The sequence below is a fragment of the Styela clava genome, chromosome 1, assembly GCF_964204865.1.
Source record: "Styela clava chromosome 1, kaStyClav1.hap1.2, whole genome shotgun sequence".
Classification (NCBI taxonomy): domain Eukaryota; kingdom Metazoa; phylum Chordata; class Ascidiacea; order Stolidobranchia; family Styelidae; genus Styela; species Styela clava.
The window spans coordinates 22,877,777-22,895,581 of NC_135250.1; the positions used below are offsets into that span (position 1 = coordinate 22,877,777).

General features: G+C 34.6%; 1 protein-coding gene across 2 annotated transcripts in view; it reads right to left on the bottom strand.

The window, feature by feature from the left end:
• LOC120342502 (afadin-like) overlaps nucleotides 1–17,805 on the bottom strand; it is a 53,160-nt gene that overhangs the window by 15,109 nt on the left and 20,246 nt on the right. For both annotated transcript variants that reach the window (XM_078112079.1, XM_039411362.2), the window contains exons 15-24: nucleotides 17,527–17,714; nucleotides 16,843–16,988; nucleotides 16,508–16,632; nucleotides 16,065–16,285; nucleotides 14,643–14,885; nucleotides 13,900–14,050; nucleotides 13,132–13,214; nucleotides 12,413–12,541; nucleotides 762–827; nucleotides 297–370 (exon numbers count right to left, since the gene is read on the bottom strand). In XM_078112079.1, the coding sequence (XP_077968205.1) occupies nucleotides 297–370; nucleotides 762–827; nucleotides 12,413–12,541; nucleotides 13,132–13,214; nucleotides 13,900–14,050; nucleotides 14,643–14,885; nucleotides 16,065–16,285; nucleotides 16,508–16,632; nucleotides 16,843–16,988; nucleotides 17,527–17,714 (1,426 nt within the window). The remainder of the gene's footprint in view (nucleotides 1–296; nucleotides 371–761; nucleotides 828–12,412; nucleotides 12,542–13,131; nucleotides 13,215–13,899; nucleotides 14,051–14,642; nucleotides 14,886–16,064; nucleotides 16,286–16,507; nucleotides 16,633–16,842; nucleotides 16,989–17,526; nucleotides 17,715–17,805) is intronic.

Below are 17,805 nucleotides of genomic sequence, written 5' to 3' on the forward strand. Positions count from 1 at the left end.
ATAGTAGACAAGGACAGCTATACTGTATAAAAGGGTAAACATTGGAGTCTCATCAAAACTGGTTTTACTTAATATTGTAAATTCTGAATATTAGGAATGATTTTAAAATATTTTTCTTGTCAAAACTTTTTCATTTCAAGCATTTGACTCGTGACTGTCAGATAAAAATTGAGATTATTCAACCTCTGCCACCGTAAAAAATAGAGATAAATAAGCAATTCTATTCACAGTAATTGTTGCCTATTGAACCAATAAAAATAATTGGACCACTGGCAGTATTCAAAAGGTACGCTTACTTTTCTTGAGTGAGGCCGACAAGACTGTGACCATCGACATTAACCAGTTGATCACCAGCCTGCAATCTTCCATCCTGCAAAAAGAAGTTTACAATGTGATTAATTTCCAAGGGTTAACATTGGAAATAAACCAATGTATTAGCAGATGTACATTAAAATCTAGCCTATATTTACACACAGTCAAAAACAAACACGCTATGGCAAACAAAAAAGTTCTGTATTCATATTTAATAAGCGGTATTGGAGGTGAGGATGAATTATTACGCAATTATACTATTAACAATTTAATTGCGCAGGTGTGCTTTCGATTACTTTTTTGAGTTTTAGTTTTTACGAAAAAAAAATTATTGGTATGCTTAATATCATGATATAAATTCACATCAGAGTAATCTCAAGAATCCATTTTACCCAGACACCATAAATAAACAAATGAAACCTTCATATACAGAAGCGAGTCATGCTTACCTTGTCAGCCGCTCCTCCTTTAACCACTGAACGAATGTAAATTCCGAGTGATGTTTGCCCCGGGCCCTGTTAACGACAAAAACAAGAAAATATTATAAATACATAAATATTGCCGCTAAATAATACATTGTCAGCTTGTCTATTCGAAGAAAAAAATAAGAATATTCAAATTTTTACCTAAAATATATATGATGACAATGCACAAATGAACCATCCATAGCCAAAATGAGACATAAATCCATCCGGTAATAATCCATGTCAAGCCAAAGTATAATTTAAAAGCCAAGCCAAATTCAAAATTGACTTACACAAGAATTCATAAAATCTGTCTTTAAAATGTTTTGATCTATGCTTATCTACTGTAATCTTATCAACATTAGCTATCTCAATCAAGCTAGCTCATCTACATTGATAATATAATAGGCACAGTGTGGTACGTAAAGTAAAATATCCTTTGACAAGTTCCCAATTGCCCCATAGAAAAGTTATATACAAAAATTAAAGATCCTTTCTATACCCTTCAATATTCTCCAAAGAAGCTTTCATGAAAAGAAATTAAAATATTGCTTTAGGCAACAACAAAATTTATCATCCAATACTAACTATCTAAGGCAGTGGTACACAACTTGTCCGCCACCAAATTTAGTCGCCTTATTATCATTCATATGCACAAATCAAACTCACCTAAGAGCACTGATAAAAAGTGCATATAATATAAACTTTTCCTTGTGATAATATAATATTAATATAGCCACATTTCTACCGATAGCTCATGGTTTGTATTACAGACGGTAAATAGGCCCGAGTTTGAAAAGTTTGGTAACCTCTGCTTTGTACGTACACTATCTGCAATCTCATTCAAAAATAACACTTGAAAAACAAAGAACCTAACAATATAAAACCTTATATCTCATATCTAATCATTTATACAAACAGGCTGAGAATTCGATAGACAAAAGCTACGCATACAGTAGGTACAAAACAACTTTTGTTATTAACAAGGCAGACGATAAGAGCTCTTCCATCGAAAACCAAAAGCGCATATTTGCGATGTTTACTCAGTTTCAACACAGGTGAATCATTAAAAGGGTCTAAGTCGAACCAGGTATGGTTTATCTTTCGGAGCAGGCGCCGCTTTCTCTCTTGAAAAGTACAATATCAACATTACTAACCATAAGTGGGATTTGTTTGCCTTGAACCGTAGATATGAGAAGTGATTAGGTAGGTAATATCGTTGCACAACGGCGTCTGGATTTTGCGTTGTCGAATATAATATGCTGATAAAATACTGCGATAAAACTATGCACATATAGTCCCTACCTGACTGAATTTGTATTATGTCCACAATGTGTATTTACAATTCAAAATAATTATCACATAGTCAAATGTTGCTACTTATTCGAATGACGAAGAGGATTATGGATATAATTTTATTATCAAATGCCGATTTTTATTCATTCCTTCAGAGCGGGTCTTAGCTCACTGTAACCAATGCGACCGAAGTTCGTACGACTCGCGCGCTATTTCTAGGTTTCAATTATTGAATTTAACCATTATAAATTATATTCATAAAGGCGTCAGTGTCCTTATTCTGCACGTGCAAAACTCGAAAAGTGAAGTCACCGTACTTTAATATATTTGATATTACTCCTGTCTGTATTAAGACTAGCCGGCCCTGCATTCCATACTATAACGGTTCAAGTTAGCATTATTTACAGCGACGATAGACATTCTTTGTACTTGTGAGTTCGTTAAAATCGCAATAGCCTAACTTACGTCGTCAACCATGCCTGCAAGCTGTCAAACTAGACAATGGTTGCGTTGTATAGATTCAAAAATGCAGAAATTTTGACGGCCGAATTTACACTCAAAACTATGAAGTACTTTTGAAGTCTAAACAAAAAACGATCTTTATAATTAAAGTTTCAACTACTCAAACAGTTGCGAAATAAACAAACTTCCGAAAAACATTCTGCACTGCTAGTGAACTATAGAACACGCACAATCAGCTGTGGAAGCATCTCGAATTTTTCCATAAATAGAAATAATTCAATCGCCGTCAATTTGAACCAATTTCGACAACGATCTACTATTATGCTACCGAATTTGCGAGACTCAACGATAATGCAAATTAATGAAATATATACTATGTCATTTAATAGTATCGAGTATAGCCTTTCAAACGCGCATACGATACCTCAAAACCAATATCAAATATGAATACCGTATATAGAAACCCAAACTTTGAATAACAAAGGATAATATACAATTAAAATTGGAGTCATAAAAAAAACTATCCGGCAATAAAATTGACAATGTCTGAAAAGTACGTAAGTGGAAGATTTAGTTGTAGACACAGCAGTAAATTTACACGAATTCGTCATTTCATATGTCTCAAATCATTACGGCATCAATAAATTTACTGATACCCATGAAAGCATAGCGAAAGTAGCTCCACTCATGGCAAACACGTCCTGCCTTAGCTACCATCAAAACAAGTCATTCAACTATCCCTCGTCTACTTCAATCATAAAAATCAAATGGAATAAAATTTCTTGGGTGACAATCATACCTCGACAGTAATAAAGTAAACAGTGGCTTCAACTGACGACAACGCGGGAGACGCTTAATAAGGCATACCAGAAGGATTTGGTAAACATTATTTGCGGCTGCGTAGTTTCATTATTCTCTCTGATTAAATTACCATTGGCCATAGATAAATTGATATTAAATCAAGATAAAATTAAAATATTTATCTTTGAAACATGAATGATCGAATCTACCCATAATACTTATAATTGGCCGTGTCATATGAAAACTCGAACGCCCTTATCATTTTATATAAAAACTATCGAACATAAACGTGGGGCATGCATGGACCATGTATAATCCACGTAATAACCAGAGGATGAAGAGCTTTAGCTTATACATAGTGCCTCGCATATAATGAAGGTATTAATATTTGTATATAAAACTCAAATGACCTTTTATGTAAGTAGAAAGATTAATTCAAAATAGTTTATCAAATATAACACACACAAAAATATTTGTCGAAAATTTAAAAAAATTTTACTTCCGGCGTACTTATTTTGGGGACGTCTGAAACAATGGAATTACGGTACTCCCGAAGTATGCGCACCAAGATGTCGCACAACTTGAACCCTAACCTGGTACACAACCTGAGTTTAGGTTGTGCGTCATCTTGGTGCGAATACTTCGGAAGGTCCGGAATTTCTGAATTGAACATGGCCAATTTTCAGATTTTAGAATACATTCAATATTTCATATTAAGAAATGATATTTCAGTAAATTATTCGGTTTCGGGTATACCCGATTATAGCAAACAAGAAATTGCGAGAAAAATGACGACCTAAATTCTACACAGCGTTGAAGAAAATTAAAATTCGAAACAAAATAAAAAAGATGATACCTCTGATTGCACCACGATTATTACAAAATTATAAACATGCTTAAACGGAACTTGTTACGAAATATACTTTAATTTTCCAGATTAGGGCGTATAAACAATGTTGCGAAATATGTCATGAGCCCGAGGCAAACAATTGCCACGTGTTAACTTGATAATACATACCAAAGACAAACAATATCAATAATTTTAATGTACGGATTTAGCGGTATGGATTGTGCAATAAAAATTATCGCTTCAATTTCAAACGTTATTTTTTGCATATGACGTATTTATACATCTTTCGCTTGGAACAAGGCAGGGCTCAATACTATTGTTTGGAAGCACCGGAGCCATTCCGATTTGAAATTATCGACCCAATTTATTACACGCTGGGTGAGGTATTGTACATGGGATTCGAACCCACGATATTAACCTGCGATGTCATCATAGACTTGGGCTAGCCGCTAACTATTTACAAAATTACATTTTAGTACAAATACTGTACAAATCCAACTATTTCACTGATTTTTTTTAACAGCCTTGTCATAAAATATCACTTTGTTCCAGTTGCGATATATTACAAATAACGCGCAAATGAAACTATTTTACCAATCTTTTCAACAGTCTTGTCACAAAATTTTGAAAAATATCCTCGATTCCAGTTGAGATATTACAAACACAGTGTAACTAAAACTAATTTTTCAACAGTCTTTATAATATAAAATCTGAAGAAGATCCTCGCAGGTCACTGGATTCCCACATTCTGCTATATTGTGACGTTTTAATTAATATTTATTCTATTATGTCGTAACAAAGCTAATTCTGAAATCCAATAACAAAGGTCTTCGCCAAACTAAGTTCTCTTTACAATTCAATCTCGAGTATTTTATAATAAGTACCCTTCAAGAATGAATCATGCATGAGTCTATGTACGCGCCGTGTTTGGACGATCATTATCCTTTGTTAACAGTAATGATATTATTATCGGAATACCAACTCAGCGTTACTAAATAACTAAGGGATATATTGATGGTAGCGAACAATGGAATCAGCATCATATACATCAGGACGAAAATATGCGATGAAAACACTAATCGTATATGACCTAATGGTTATTCTTGAGAATGTGGTTCTCTCCAAATAAGGCTTTGCGGAGGCTATTTCGATATGCAAAGCTAGTTTTAGGCTAGTCTACCAATCTTCTAGTATATAAATACACACTAAATAACTTGGCAAGCAAAGTATACTAGAATTATGAAGCTGTATATAAGTTACGTTTTCTATAAGTTTTACCCTAAAATATGATGGCTTTTACACAATACTACCAGCAATAAACCGAAAATATGTCAGTAAATAAAATTTATTTCAATTTGTAAAACTTCAATTATGCCATTTTAAAACGTATGATTTATTTAAAACTCAAGCAACACCAAATAATACATCGCAATTCCTAAATAGTCAGGCCCGCACCTCGCACATAATCGACTAGGTCGAAGCAAATAACTGATGTCAAATACCACAACACTTATATGTAAAGTAGTAAAAAGCGCGGGAAAATACCATTCAGCAGAATACACGTTTTTCGTCCAATACACGTCGACAACATCGAAGCATTTCTTCTAAAATTATAGTCCATACACCATGGAAACACTTTCCTACATTATGCTAAAACAGATTATGTTCATATTACCAGTCATGTCTCAAAAATGCCTAAAATCTACATAAACGCCTTACAAAAGCTAGGAATTTTTAAGTGCCTTTTTATTACAAGTGCTTTTCTGATTTCTGACAGTATATTAAAGTCTGGGATCAATACGGACGATTTTGTCGTCGAGAGTCTCTGAGATGTTATTCATTTTTGAAGTAGCTTTTGTTGCTAGAAGTGTCTCCCAGGGACACCAACACATATCTCAAAAACAATTCTGCCAATACGTTTATTAACCACATTTTAAGTGATAAATACTCTTGCCAGAATGATAAACTTCACCCATCTACTACTAATTTCAAACTAATTTTTTTGACGACACAATGCGCTCAACTTCGAGTCTGTTACGTCACAATAAGCGAAGAAAAACTGTTGTCCAAAGAATGTGTCGTCATCGCTTAAGACGGAGAACAATGTACACGCTATCACGCGTGCGGTGAACGGCTAAGAAAACATATGATAAATGTATATATTGTAATAGAGTGCTTAAAGAGATATTTGTTCCCTTTGACGTTTATTCGTTTACTTTTTAGACCGCGTCATTTCAATAAATCATTAAAAGAAAGATTTAAAAAAAATTTGAATTATGAAAGGAATTCCAAATAATATCGCAAAAAAATATGTACAGCAATACAAAATTAGAATGGTATATCCCAGGGATGGCGAACAACTGACCCGCGGGTCACAAAGTGACCCACCGCGTTTTATTCGTGACCCGCCAAGGCACGAATAAAATAATAATAAAATGCTAACATATCAGTGATAAAAATTGATAAAACCGGCCTTAAATTAATTTAACAATACCTAAACTATTATAATATACCGTCAGTTGGGCAGTCAGGGTCGCGAGGGCTCATATTCAAATTGTTAATTTCGGGCTGGTACGGTAATTTTCAAAACCCCTAATCTTGGACGCATGTCTGCACCGCTGTGAACCATTATTCAGCTATTGGCTCTGACATCGTTTATGACATAACAATGCAACTGATATGTTAATTTGTCGCTACGTCTGGTCTCTTTCGGAAGTTCAGCTGCAGACTGTTTTAGGGGTTATGCGAGAACTAGATGCTACTTTGTATTTTATTAGTTTCTCGCCCACAATACCGTTAAGAGAACAAAATCTTTCAGACTTGAAATAAAAGCCTAGAAATCTGAAATAACAATGGGGCAGTGTAAAAGTGCCTTAATGAGGTTGAAAGTTGATTGAAAAATAGAACACTGTCAGGGTGGGATTCCATCCAAACTCTTTGGAACCGTAAAAAAAATTTACCGCATCTTCCTAAACGTTTATGGTAATTCATATGCGTGTTTTTGCACTCTAATTTCATAAAATCGAGAGCCATAAAAAGTCCCTGAAAGAAGTGCTTCATAAGTAAAGTCTGAAACTACACCAACAGAAGCCTAAAAGATTTGTTTCAGAAGTTTCTTATAGATACAAACATTGATCATATATCTGTGATCCACTCTCTTCTGTTCCGCGATAAAAATATAATTTCTGACCCATTCATTGAAAAAGGTTCGCCATCCCTGGTATATCCCGTTATTACCACATGGTAGTGACTTTATCTGTTTTTATTGATTCTGTTTATATTTGGTTAGGTTTGTTAAAATTCCCGTTTTCGCTTTTGTTTTTCTGAAAACAATAATAATGTAACCTAACTTATCCTGAATAATGTGATAAAATAACGAACCTGTTTCAGAATATTATTGATATTCCAATATGCGTAACGTACTACATCTCATATCAAAGTGTATTGCGCGAAAATATCACAACAAGCAAACAATCGACAAAACATCGCTACGACCAACAATACCTAAATTAGATACAATACAATAGAAATAAAATTAGAAGCACCTGGGCGGTGTAGCATAACATATACCATCGTATATTATAGGACATCCTAATTCAGATTTCAAAACATAATTTGAGAAATGTATATAGCCTCATATTTCATAACTTTACTGTCAAACAATAGTTAAATATAGATTTCAACTACAGTCTAGCATAAGCGTGCAGAAATTAAGATTATTGCGTAGTGTTTACGTCTAGTCGTCAAGATAACAATCATGTAGTCTTATATAAGGTTGGCCCGATATTACAAATATACATACAAAATTCGAATGAATTTATTTCCGAAACGACGAATAGGGAATATTTTGAAGACACACCGCGACATTCGCCCCTTCGACGTCCACCCAAAACTTGCTTCTTGGAACAGTAATTTCTTTGAAATTAATCAACTTTAATTAAAATTTTCAACAAAACTGGTTTTGTTTTATATTGAGTCGTTGTTTGCCTATAAAACGATAGTTTTCTCACATTCAAATTTGTACAATTTAAAATAAAAATCGATAAGTCGCTATGCCGGCAACGGTTAAACGCGAAAATCATTACCCCGGAGTCAAAGATTGGGTAGACAATACTCAACCGAAATAGTACCGGTCCTCCCAAAAGTACTGACTGCTTGTATAAAGCCTTGATGAATAGTGAATATGTGAAAACGGCTTAAAAAAACTGAAAAACCATGCTTAAACTAAAACCAAACGATATTGGATATTTACTAGTCCAAATACGTCTACTTTTTACGCAATGTATTTCATACGTCTTTTAATCCGAGCAAGGCCCCGTGAAAGCCTCCGCCATTCGGTAAGGAGTAACTTTACTTCGTGAGAATAGAATCTTCCCCGTTCGGCTTACCGAATTTATAACAATCTGTGCTAGGTGGTGGGTAGGGATCCGAACTCCAGATTTTAACCTGCGAAGCCACCATAGGCATAACGTCACTCGGCCCACTACTACTTTGCTTTGTCCAGTACTGACCAACGCTAAAACTATCTCATAAAGAGCTTGGATGTTTACAACTCGTTTACCGTTGTCCAGGGGAATCGCATTCTTTCAACGATTAAGCGCAAAAAAAATCGGATCAGATCAAAGTATGCCCGCCTTGCTTATTTAGTCGAAATTCCATGTCTCGTAGGCTAAGTACTCTAATAAAAAACAATTCGATTGTCCAGCGAGATTACGTCTTATGAAAGAAATAATATTGAAAACGATTATTACTATTGGACTTTTAATCCGGAATTGGGAGCTAATAATGATGACATGATTATAAAAACATGGTCTCACTCCTGTGTATAAGAGCACGCGACATATTTCGAGCGATTGGAAGTTCAAAAACAACAATGGTATTAGAGTTTTATATTGTTAAAATAGTATGAACATAGAGAACTATACAATATACTGAGTAAAATCCACAAAAGCTTAGTCTCAACTTCAGGCGTATTGAATTTTATATTAGTGTTATGTTATAGGTAAAATCGATAGCCTTTATTCGATGAGACTACAGTTATATATGGACCATATATACATTCTACAAAAATATATTTTACTAATTATATGAGTGAGTCCGCGTGACAATGCTTTGCACAAATTCTGTAGAAAACAACCCGATATAATGAAAAAAAAACTCTTCATATTGCTTATTGTCTGTTTTGCCTAAAAGTCGCGCAAACTTTAAATATTTTTTAATAGAGAAACGGGTGCATAAAGTAATCATTCCTAATGAATAACTACAGTAAAAAAAAGATTTTCCTCGCCGTCCGAACGCAATAATTCGAACAATCATAGCAAGCCTTGTATGTTCATCCTCAACAAGACTTTAATTTGTACGTCAGTCCCAAGTTCGTCGACTAACTATTACTAAATCGCTATTATCTGCCAGCCTCCGTAGTTGTTTTCTTATAAACACAGCCAACAAAAGCATTTAACTTCAAATAAAACATTCAACAACGCCCTAAAGTTCGCTCAAGGTTAAACCAAGATGTCACACAGGCATTACAGAGTTTTTATTTTGTACAAATTCAATTTAATCCGGCTGTCGAGAAACCTACCTAATGGGCATTTCAAGTCAGCGGGAGATATCCCCTAATAAGTTAGTATCGGTAGTTATATAATATCAGTGGATGAGAGGTATGTTATATAAGGCAAGTGGTATATTTAAACATAATCAAGCATGATGAAACTTTGATCGCACAAAAATGCTTGGAAAAGTTGAATTATGTATGAACAATACTTAATTCAAATCTAAAAAGTTAAAACAAAAATGTATTTCAAAATATAACTGGAGTGACATAAAAAAACGTAGAATCGTAGGATAATGATAAATGTGGACCAAGCAAAAAGCAATTCCAAACATCGGCCATGTTTGATCCTGTCTAGTTACCTCAAACTTTCCCTAAATCGAAATAGACAGTACTTGACCCAATATGGTATGAATTCCTAACGTGTTTCATTCACTAAACAAACAAGCTATCATACTTAATATTAAATGACGTTCTCAATTCAGTCACCAGTAATATTAATTGGGCAATGCTTTGGACTTTACAGAAATAGCTTATATTTCAGTGCTTGCATAGAGTCTCCTCATATCGATTCAATATGTGCTCAACACAGGAGAAAATTTTTTCATGCAGCGTTTTTAAATCTTCACTCCAAACAAGGCCTTGTACAAGCATCCACTGGTAGGTAAGATCTACTATTTTTGAAATGACCAGTTTCCAATTTAGTATTCGCTGCCAATTTATTACTCGTTGTCAAGTAATGACCAAAGTTCGAACCTGACTTTCTCGACACCTGACGTCAACGTGGTTGAGTGTAATGACTATCGAGTAGGAGTGGAGCGAGAATTACACCAACTTTGCTAATACTTTGATTACTCTCGAAAACTAAAGAATTTGACACAAAACAAATTCTTTACATATGACAAGAGTCATGAATAAATACCAGCACTCAAATTAAATATTGGTGAGAGTATCAGTAAACAATATGTCATCTTAGAAAAATGCAGTATTTGAAAATACTTGAAATAAACTAACCAACTTCAAACAAGGGAATATGAATTTATGAAGAGTTGCCCCTTGTTTTTTTCCAATCTAGACTGGTAAAATGAATTTTCGAACCAAAAGTTTTTTTCAAGAACTTCAGTTATGGGGAGAGCACTACCTAATAACTGTTTCCTGGTCACATCAGATTTAAACTCATCTTCATATAGTGGTTGCCCATACCATTGCCTCAAAATGAGTCTCCTTTACTCCTGAGTGACTTTGCACATGTAAAATCACTTAAAAAAAATCGCATCGAAACTATTTTGATTTTGAGTATTATGCACGAAATTCATATTTTGTAGTATCATTTACATAATCCCTGTCATGCCGTGTGTATACGGGTTAATTTCACAAAAAAAAATTATTAGTTTTAATCCTATGCCTTTTACTAACTATAGCTCGGTAAACTAAATTTAATAGATTTCGATTCCTAAACATCAATCCATACTTTAAAATCGAGCGCTACAGATAATAAATCAAAAAAACAAACAGATTTTCTCCTCTTAAAATTTGATTGACACACGACGAATAATTGCGAAACAATACCACAAGTACATTACTAATGAGCTGGTAAAAAATTTTAAGAGTGTCTTTTCTTCTGATGGCTCTTGAAGCTTTGGACCATTCTTTTCTATATTTTACGCTAACCGACGGCCCTCGAGAGTATCAAGTGGCCAATTCAGTGCGCCCTTTACATAGGTATGTGACAGAAAGAGGCGCGGTTTCGATGACTATTAGTTGAGATAATCTGAGTCAATTAACAATGGACCTGTCAGGTGCGGAATGAGAAAAGAAAAACATGGAATTGAGCCAATTGAGTTTAAAGGAAATTATTTAATCGGTTCTCAATCAATTTTACAGTTCCAAAAATCAAATTAACGCATGTATCAGTGGTTCTCAAACTTCATCAGCAATGCCCCCTTTTTAGTATTTATTAAGTCTCGCAACCTACCCCAAAAATAATTAGGTAACAATAAGGTACAAATACAGATACTCAGATAGTAAAGCGAAAGTATGTTTAATAAAAAAAACATGTAGAAAATATGTGGATGGAACGTAAATATCCAAAATGATCAAATCCAGCAAATATTTTTACTTTTAATTAGCTTCACGCCCCCTCAAAAAATTGTCTACGCCCCACCATTTGAGAACCACTGGTTTATACTGCTAGATTCTGATAACTGTTGGTTGTCTTAATAATCCCAAAATAATCCTGGCTGTGTCGCTGAATATACCAACAGCAATACTACACTTTTCTCTCTGGCTGGCAACCTCCATTTTAATCTTGGGAGATACATTACACTAAGCGACTATTATCTGTTCGGCAGTGTTGAAAATATACACTTGGCATCGAACCTCTCATTATTTTATGCAAAGTCGCAAGTTCAAATCCTGTTGGGAAAAATTACGCACAAAAGGATTGATTGTCGACTCCCAGTCGTCACAGGGTGGTTCACGTACAGCATTACAGCTTTCTCCATCATCTGTACTAATTACTGAATAACTATTCCCACTCCCGACATGGACTGGTAAAGAGAGACAGACCATGGTCCATTCGTCATATAACTAAACCATCTTATTGACTTTCCTCTTCCTGTGATAATCATGGAATTTTATTCATTATTCCTATCCTAGTAACAAAAAATTTCTTACCCTAGCAGCAACAATACTGAGTCCCATCCCTCCTCCACGCTTGTTGAAGGTAACTGTTGCCATTTCTGGTTGTTCCAATACCAGAGGTTGCAAAGATGGTGGTGGCGTAGCTGGTCCGTTAGGTTTTTCCTGAAATTATATAAGATTGAAAATAAGTTGAATAGAAAAGGCAAAGATGTGATTTACTTCTACTTGGTTGAACTATTGGTTCCCAAACTGTGCGTTGGGAGATAGTATCTAGTATCGGTATGTCATGAAATGTCCATCCATTTCCCCAAAATTTACCTATTAGGCTCTTATCAGCCTGCGTTTTTTTAGAACTTTACACAAATAATGAAATCTGTTGAAATTTTCGCTGCATGGTTCCTGAACTATTCGATGAGAGACAATGTTGAGTGCTTAAATATCAATCTGATCTGCCCGCGATTAGAAATTGATTTAAAATGATCAAAACTGTTCAAATTAGCCTTGAAATAGATGAGTGACCAACTATATTGAATATTCAGTTCAGTGTTATATGATCATTCATATGCGGAGAAACAAGCACATGTATTGTATTGAAATTTCTCAGTGTCGCAATTTGATATTGATATATTCAAATTTTCTTGCCAATGTCTCATGATTTTTATAACAGATGATGCAAATGAAATGCAAATGAAATGCAGACAAATCCTAATAGAACAGTAAGTAAGAAAATAGTTGTAAGAGCAAAATATTACCTCAACGATATGGTGTTCCTCTCCATAGAAATAAACAGTCCATGATCCAGATGCCTCAGGATTTACAGAATAAGAACAAATACCTGAAATAATGAATAGGAAATTTCACTTTCACACTCTTAACAAGGCTCTGCAGAAGCATCATCAAATCTCACTAAATAATAAATATCATAAATTACTTTTATCTAGGAGCAATGAGGAAATATTTCAAGTTCCTTCTATTTGAATTTAATATTAACTGTATTCTAATTCAGGTACTACTGTGTGTGTACCAAGTCAGGGTCAGGGCATAATTTTATTCCGATTTTCCTCTATTTTAGTTCTATTCAGAGTTCGAGGACTGTCTGTGTGAGCCAAGTGAATATATCCTCTGCCCATAGGTTTCGTTCCCTTTACACAACCTGACGTAAAGTAGGTAGGGCGAGATTTTCAAATATCTGATGATTTCAGAATACTTTTTTTCGAATCGAATCTCGAATACTTGGAAGATATATAGCTGTATTGATTGTTTTATTGTGATGGGTCCAGATGCAAAATTGAGTGAAAACATGTAATACTCCGACAGTTCGCTGAGTGTTAACAAACATGTTTCATGAATATGAAACAATTATGATATTTGGTCAGCTATCTGTATACTGGTAACAGGACGAGAAAATGCGGCTTGTCACCTAATTAAATAATCTTATTGACTTTCCTATCTCTAGTTTTTTGAGAAAATAGATTTTCATTGTAAAAAAATATTTAAAAATTCAAAACTATATTTCATACTTTCAGCCACTAGAGGTCGTGCAAATTCAGTCAACCCAGAAGGAACAGATTGTACAACGTCGCATGAATAACCATCTTCAGGAAGAAGAAATGGAAGCTGTAAATCTGGGTCTTCTTCTAACTGTACTTCTCGACCATCAGATCGAGTTAGCTGTAAAATAAAGATAATTCGTAAAACGAGAATATCGGTCAGAGATGGAAGACTTATCGATCGAAAGTTAGGGGATCCCCAAAACAGCGCTCTTACTCCATAGTGACACCTTGTGTCCCATCACTAATTAATTTATACGACATAATTCGCCCAAAATCAATAGGCTACTGGTCCGAGATATGATGAATGCACATGCAAAATTTGAAGCAGATCCAATCTCACTTTTGTGAGATATCGCGTGCATCTAACAGACAAACAAACAGACAAATACCTATCAACATACAAATTAAAATTGATAAGTAACAATATAAGCTACCTGGAGTGGTCGAAAATCTTCATTCCAAATACATTTAAAATTATAATTCCAAATTTAAATTATATATTATATTTAGAAGTAAATGTCACAAAAATGAAGCGTTTTTTCAATTATTTTTAGACAAATTATTTTTCCAAAACCCCATATATGCAATTTCATTCAAAATATTTTTTTTTAATATGAGTTTACTAGCAATCACCAATGTGTCTTAATGCAATGTACGTTGAAATTCCATATAACTTTACAACTTCTTTTTAATAGCACAGAGAATCTTACTTCATCAGCCGTATTCCTTGCGACTTGCACAACTTTGTCTATCAGTTCATTAGGAATCAACGTCTCTCCATCTCTTTCAGAAGGAATGTATTGACTCAATAGCGCCCTCAACTGGAGAGAATTCAGTTTGAAACAAGTACCGCTGATAGCCGCAATGTCTTCTGCGGATTGTTTTGGTGCTTGTAATAAATGCATTGCTTGCGTTACTCTCGCCAAGTGACAATCAGCAGCAAGTTCCAATCCCTGGGAATAAAAAAAAAATAGATCAATTTAGGAAACTATTAATGACATTTTAAATTATTTTTAAGTTTAAGAATTCCAAATTATATGTTTCTGAGTGATTCGCATCTATTCGTATCAAGTTTTGGACATCTCAGAGCAGATCCCCTTCAAATTTTTTCATTAAACGATCTCACAATCCCTCCCCCCCTCCAAACAAAGCGATGAACAAGCAGCTACTGATAACCAAGCACCAACTATTTTTGCAAAAAAGAATATTTTTATTTCGCCGGTAGTGGGTGGTGGTGGCCATGGGTTTGAACCAGAGATCCTCAACCTCTGATATTAACATATCGTATTTGCTCGTTTTGTAGCCCGGGCCCATATTTCTTTAACCAAACTCACTAGCCGGGCCCTTATTCAAACCGGCCTTGATTTAAGCACGGGCGCTTGTTATTTTTAAAGTAAAATTGCGACGCCCTATCAATATTGAAACGACGCACTTGGGCATCGTGACGCCCAGTTTGAAAACCAGGGTGTTACGTAATCATGGCATGGCTATCTGTCATGTAATTGGGCGCCTAAGGCATGAGTGTTATCTACCAGGGCTCAAAATTCAACAGCGTTGTGACAAAAGCGCTTCTTATTTCCTTGTTCTCTACCACTAAAAAATCAGCTTTTACATCGGGCGGGTATTCAAGCACCGGCCCTTATTTATTTTTATGTTCTGTTCATACGGGCGGCTATTCAAGCGGGCCCGTAATCAAGATCGGGCGGTAAAACGAGCATATACGGTAGTTAGGTCTATATCAGTGGTTGCCAACCTTTTATGAAACACCTTGTGAAATAACCTTAGCAAAAACCTAGGTAGAATTGTTGATATTGTAATATTTGTACTATTTCGTTTTGTCTATTTCTGGCAACACTGCCTGTTAACTTCTTTCATTGTTATTGTTTTACGCTTCATTGATTTTGTATCTGCTGCTTCTTGCTTCGGATGAATGCAGCATGGGTGCTGTGCAAGCTAATATATATCTATTCTGATCGTGTAATATAAGGTTGTATTATATGATAATAGTCGAATTAACAGAATATGTAGAGCTTTCTTATAAAGTAAAAGTGAAATGAGTTTTGCAAGTAATATGGCCTATCTATAACATTAATTCAGAAAAAATAAAGGTTTTTCTGTTGTTCGGTCCTTACCTGTTTTTCAGCCCATGCCTCCACTCTAGCTAGTCTCGCTCTGAGTTTAATGCCCCACGACCTGCAGCACAACCCTCTTTCTGGTTTGGTCGCAACTTCGTTAAATATCCACATGTTTATGAAATGGAATAGTTGAGAGAAGAGTTGGATTGTAAGAGCTGCATTGACTCGACATCGTCTCAAAAGTGACATAGCAGATGACAGCATGTGAAGTATGTTATCTAAAAAGAAGAAATGGTAAATTTGAAGTGATTTTGTGGTGAATGGAAAACATTTACAGAACTTAAAGATTTAGACATCTGATGCCTATATTTTGAAGTACGGATGTAAAGTAGTTATTGCAATAAAATCGTAACATTTTATTTTTTTTTCGTTTCCACCAGCGACAATGAACATTTCTTATAAAGTTGTTTGAATGAATTTTCAAAAGTCCCCATACTCACACATAGTAGGTTGATCACTGGATTTATTCCTACTTTCATTTCCACCTGGCAAATCATCGTCAGATAAAGATAAAAATGCCGGCATCAGTTGAAACAATTCTTTCTGCATACATTGTACTAAGTGCCTGAAATAGACGAAAATAAAGAATTATGAAAAGGACTGGATTCTATTTCAAAATAGGGGTAAATCAGCGTCCTATGAAGTGTTTGGATATATTCTAAATAATATTATGATTTTCCTGTGCAATGGACCAACTAATAAAAATTAGAATTGGAACGAAACTTGGGAAAAATATAGAAACTAAGAAACAATTAGGTATAATGATTAGACAAACCTAAAAGCAAGTTGAACTGTTTTTGCCAAAGTATCTTGAGCTTCAGCAGTGCACGGTGAAACATCTTGATCATGGCGAACAAAGTTCAGTAACTCCGAAGCGTTTGCCATCCAGAATGCTAATTCAGTGGCTACTTTGCTGTTCAACTGAAAAAGAAAAATGTCTTTTACTTTAAAGCAGGTAGAGTAATCACAACTGAATTCATATGCCGAATCTCCGTTACATGACAATGGTACTAACTTGGTGTTACTTCAATAACGTTAATGTTAAGTGCTCACATCAACCAATATCAGCAATATATCTGTTGCCGTAAATATATATTTAGATATATTATATTTCAGCAAACTTTTTGAGCACCAGGTCAGGTTTTTTAAAACACAGCCTATTTCGCAACAGCCATTTTGGTGCCAAATGAATGAACAAGAATACAATATATCAGTTATAAATTTATTTCATTTTTTATAAATCATGGTGTTGGTATATCTTTCTCTGTGAAAATCGGGTCTCTTTATAGAGAAAAACAGTTTTGATTGTAATCAATAAGTCTGCAAATATTTGAATAAATCAAAATCGCTGTTATGCAAGCAAAACAGCTAGTCTACCAATCTAATGACATAAGGCAATTTTCTTCTTGACAACCTTAATACTGTTTCACAGAGTAAAAAATTCCTTTATTTTACCAACCTGTATAGTTTGGTCCAAAAGATCAGTTGTAGTACAAAGATATTCAATTAAAACAGGTTCTAGAGATGTTTTCGGTGTAACTTCCACAATGTCACGTAACGATAAATAAATAGCATAAGCAGGAGATAATTTAAAATGTAGATTCATTCCTGTCGCTGATACAACTTCCATTAGGAATGTCTCTTCAGCTAAAAAATTGAAAGTTTGATAAACTTTAAATGTTGACGAAATGTAAATAATATGTACAAAGTATGGATATAACTGAAATATTTGCAATAT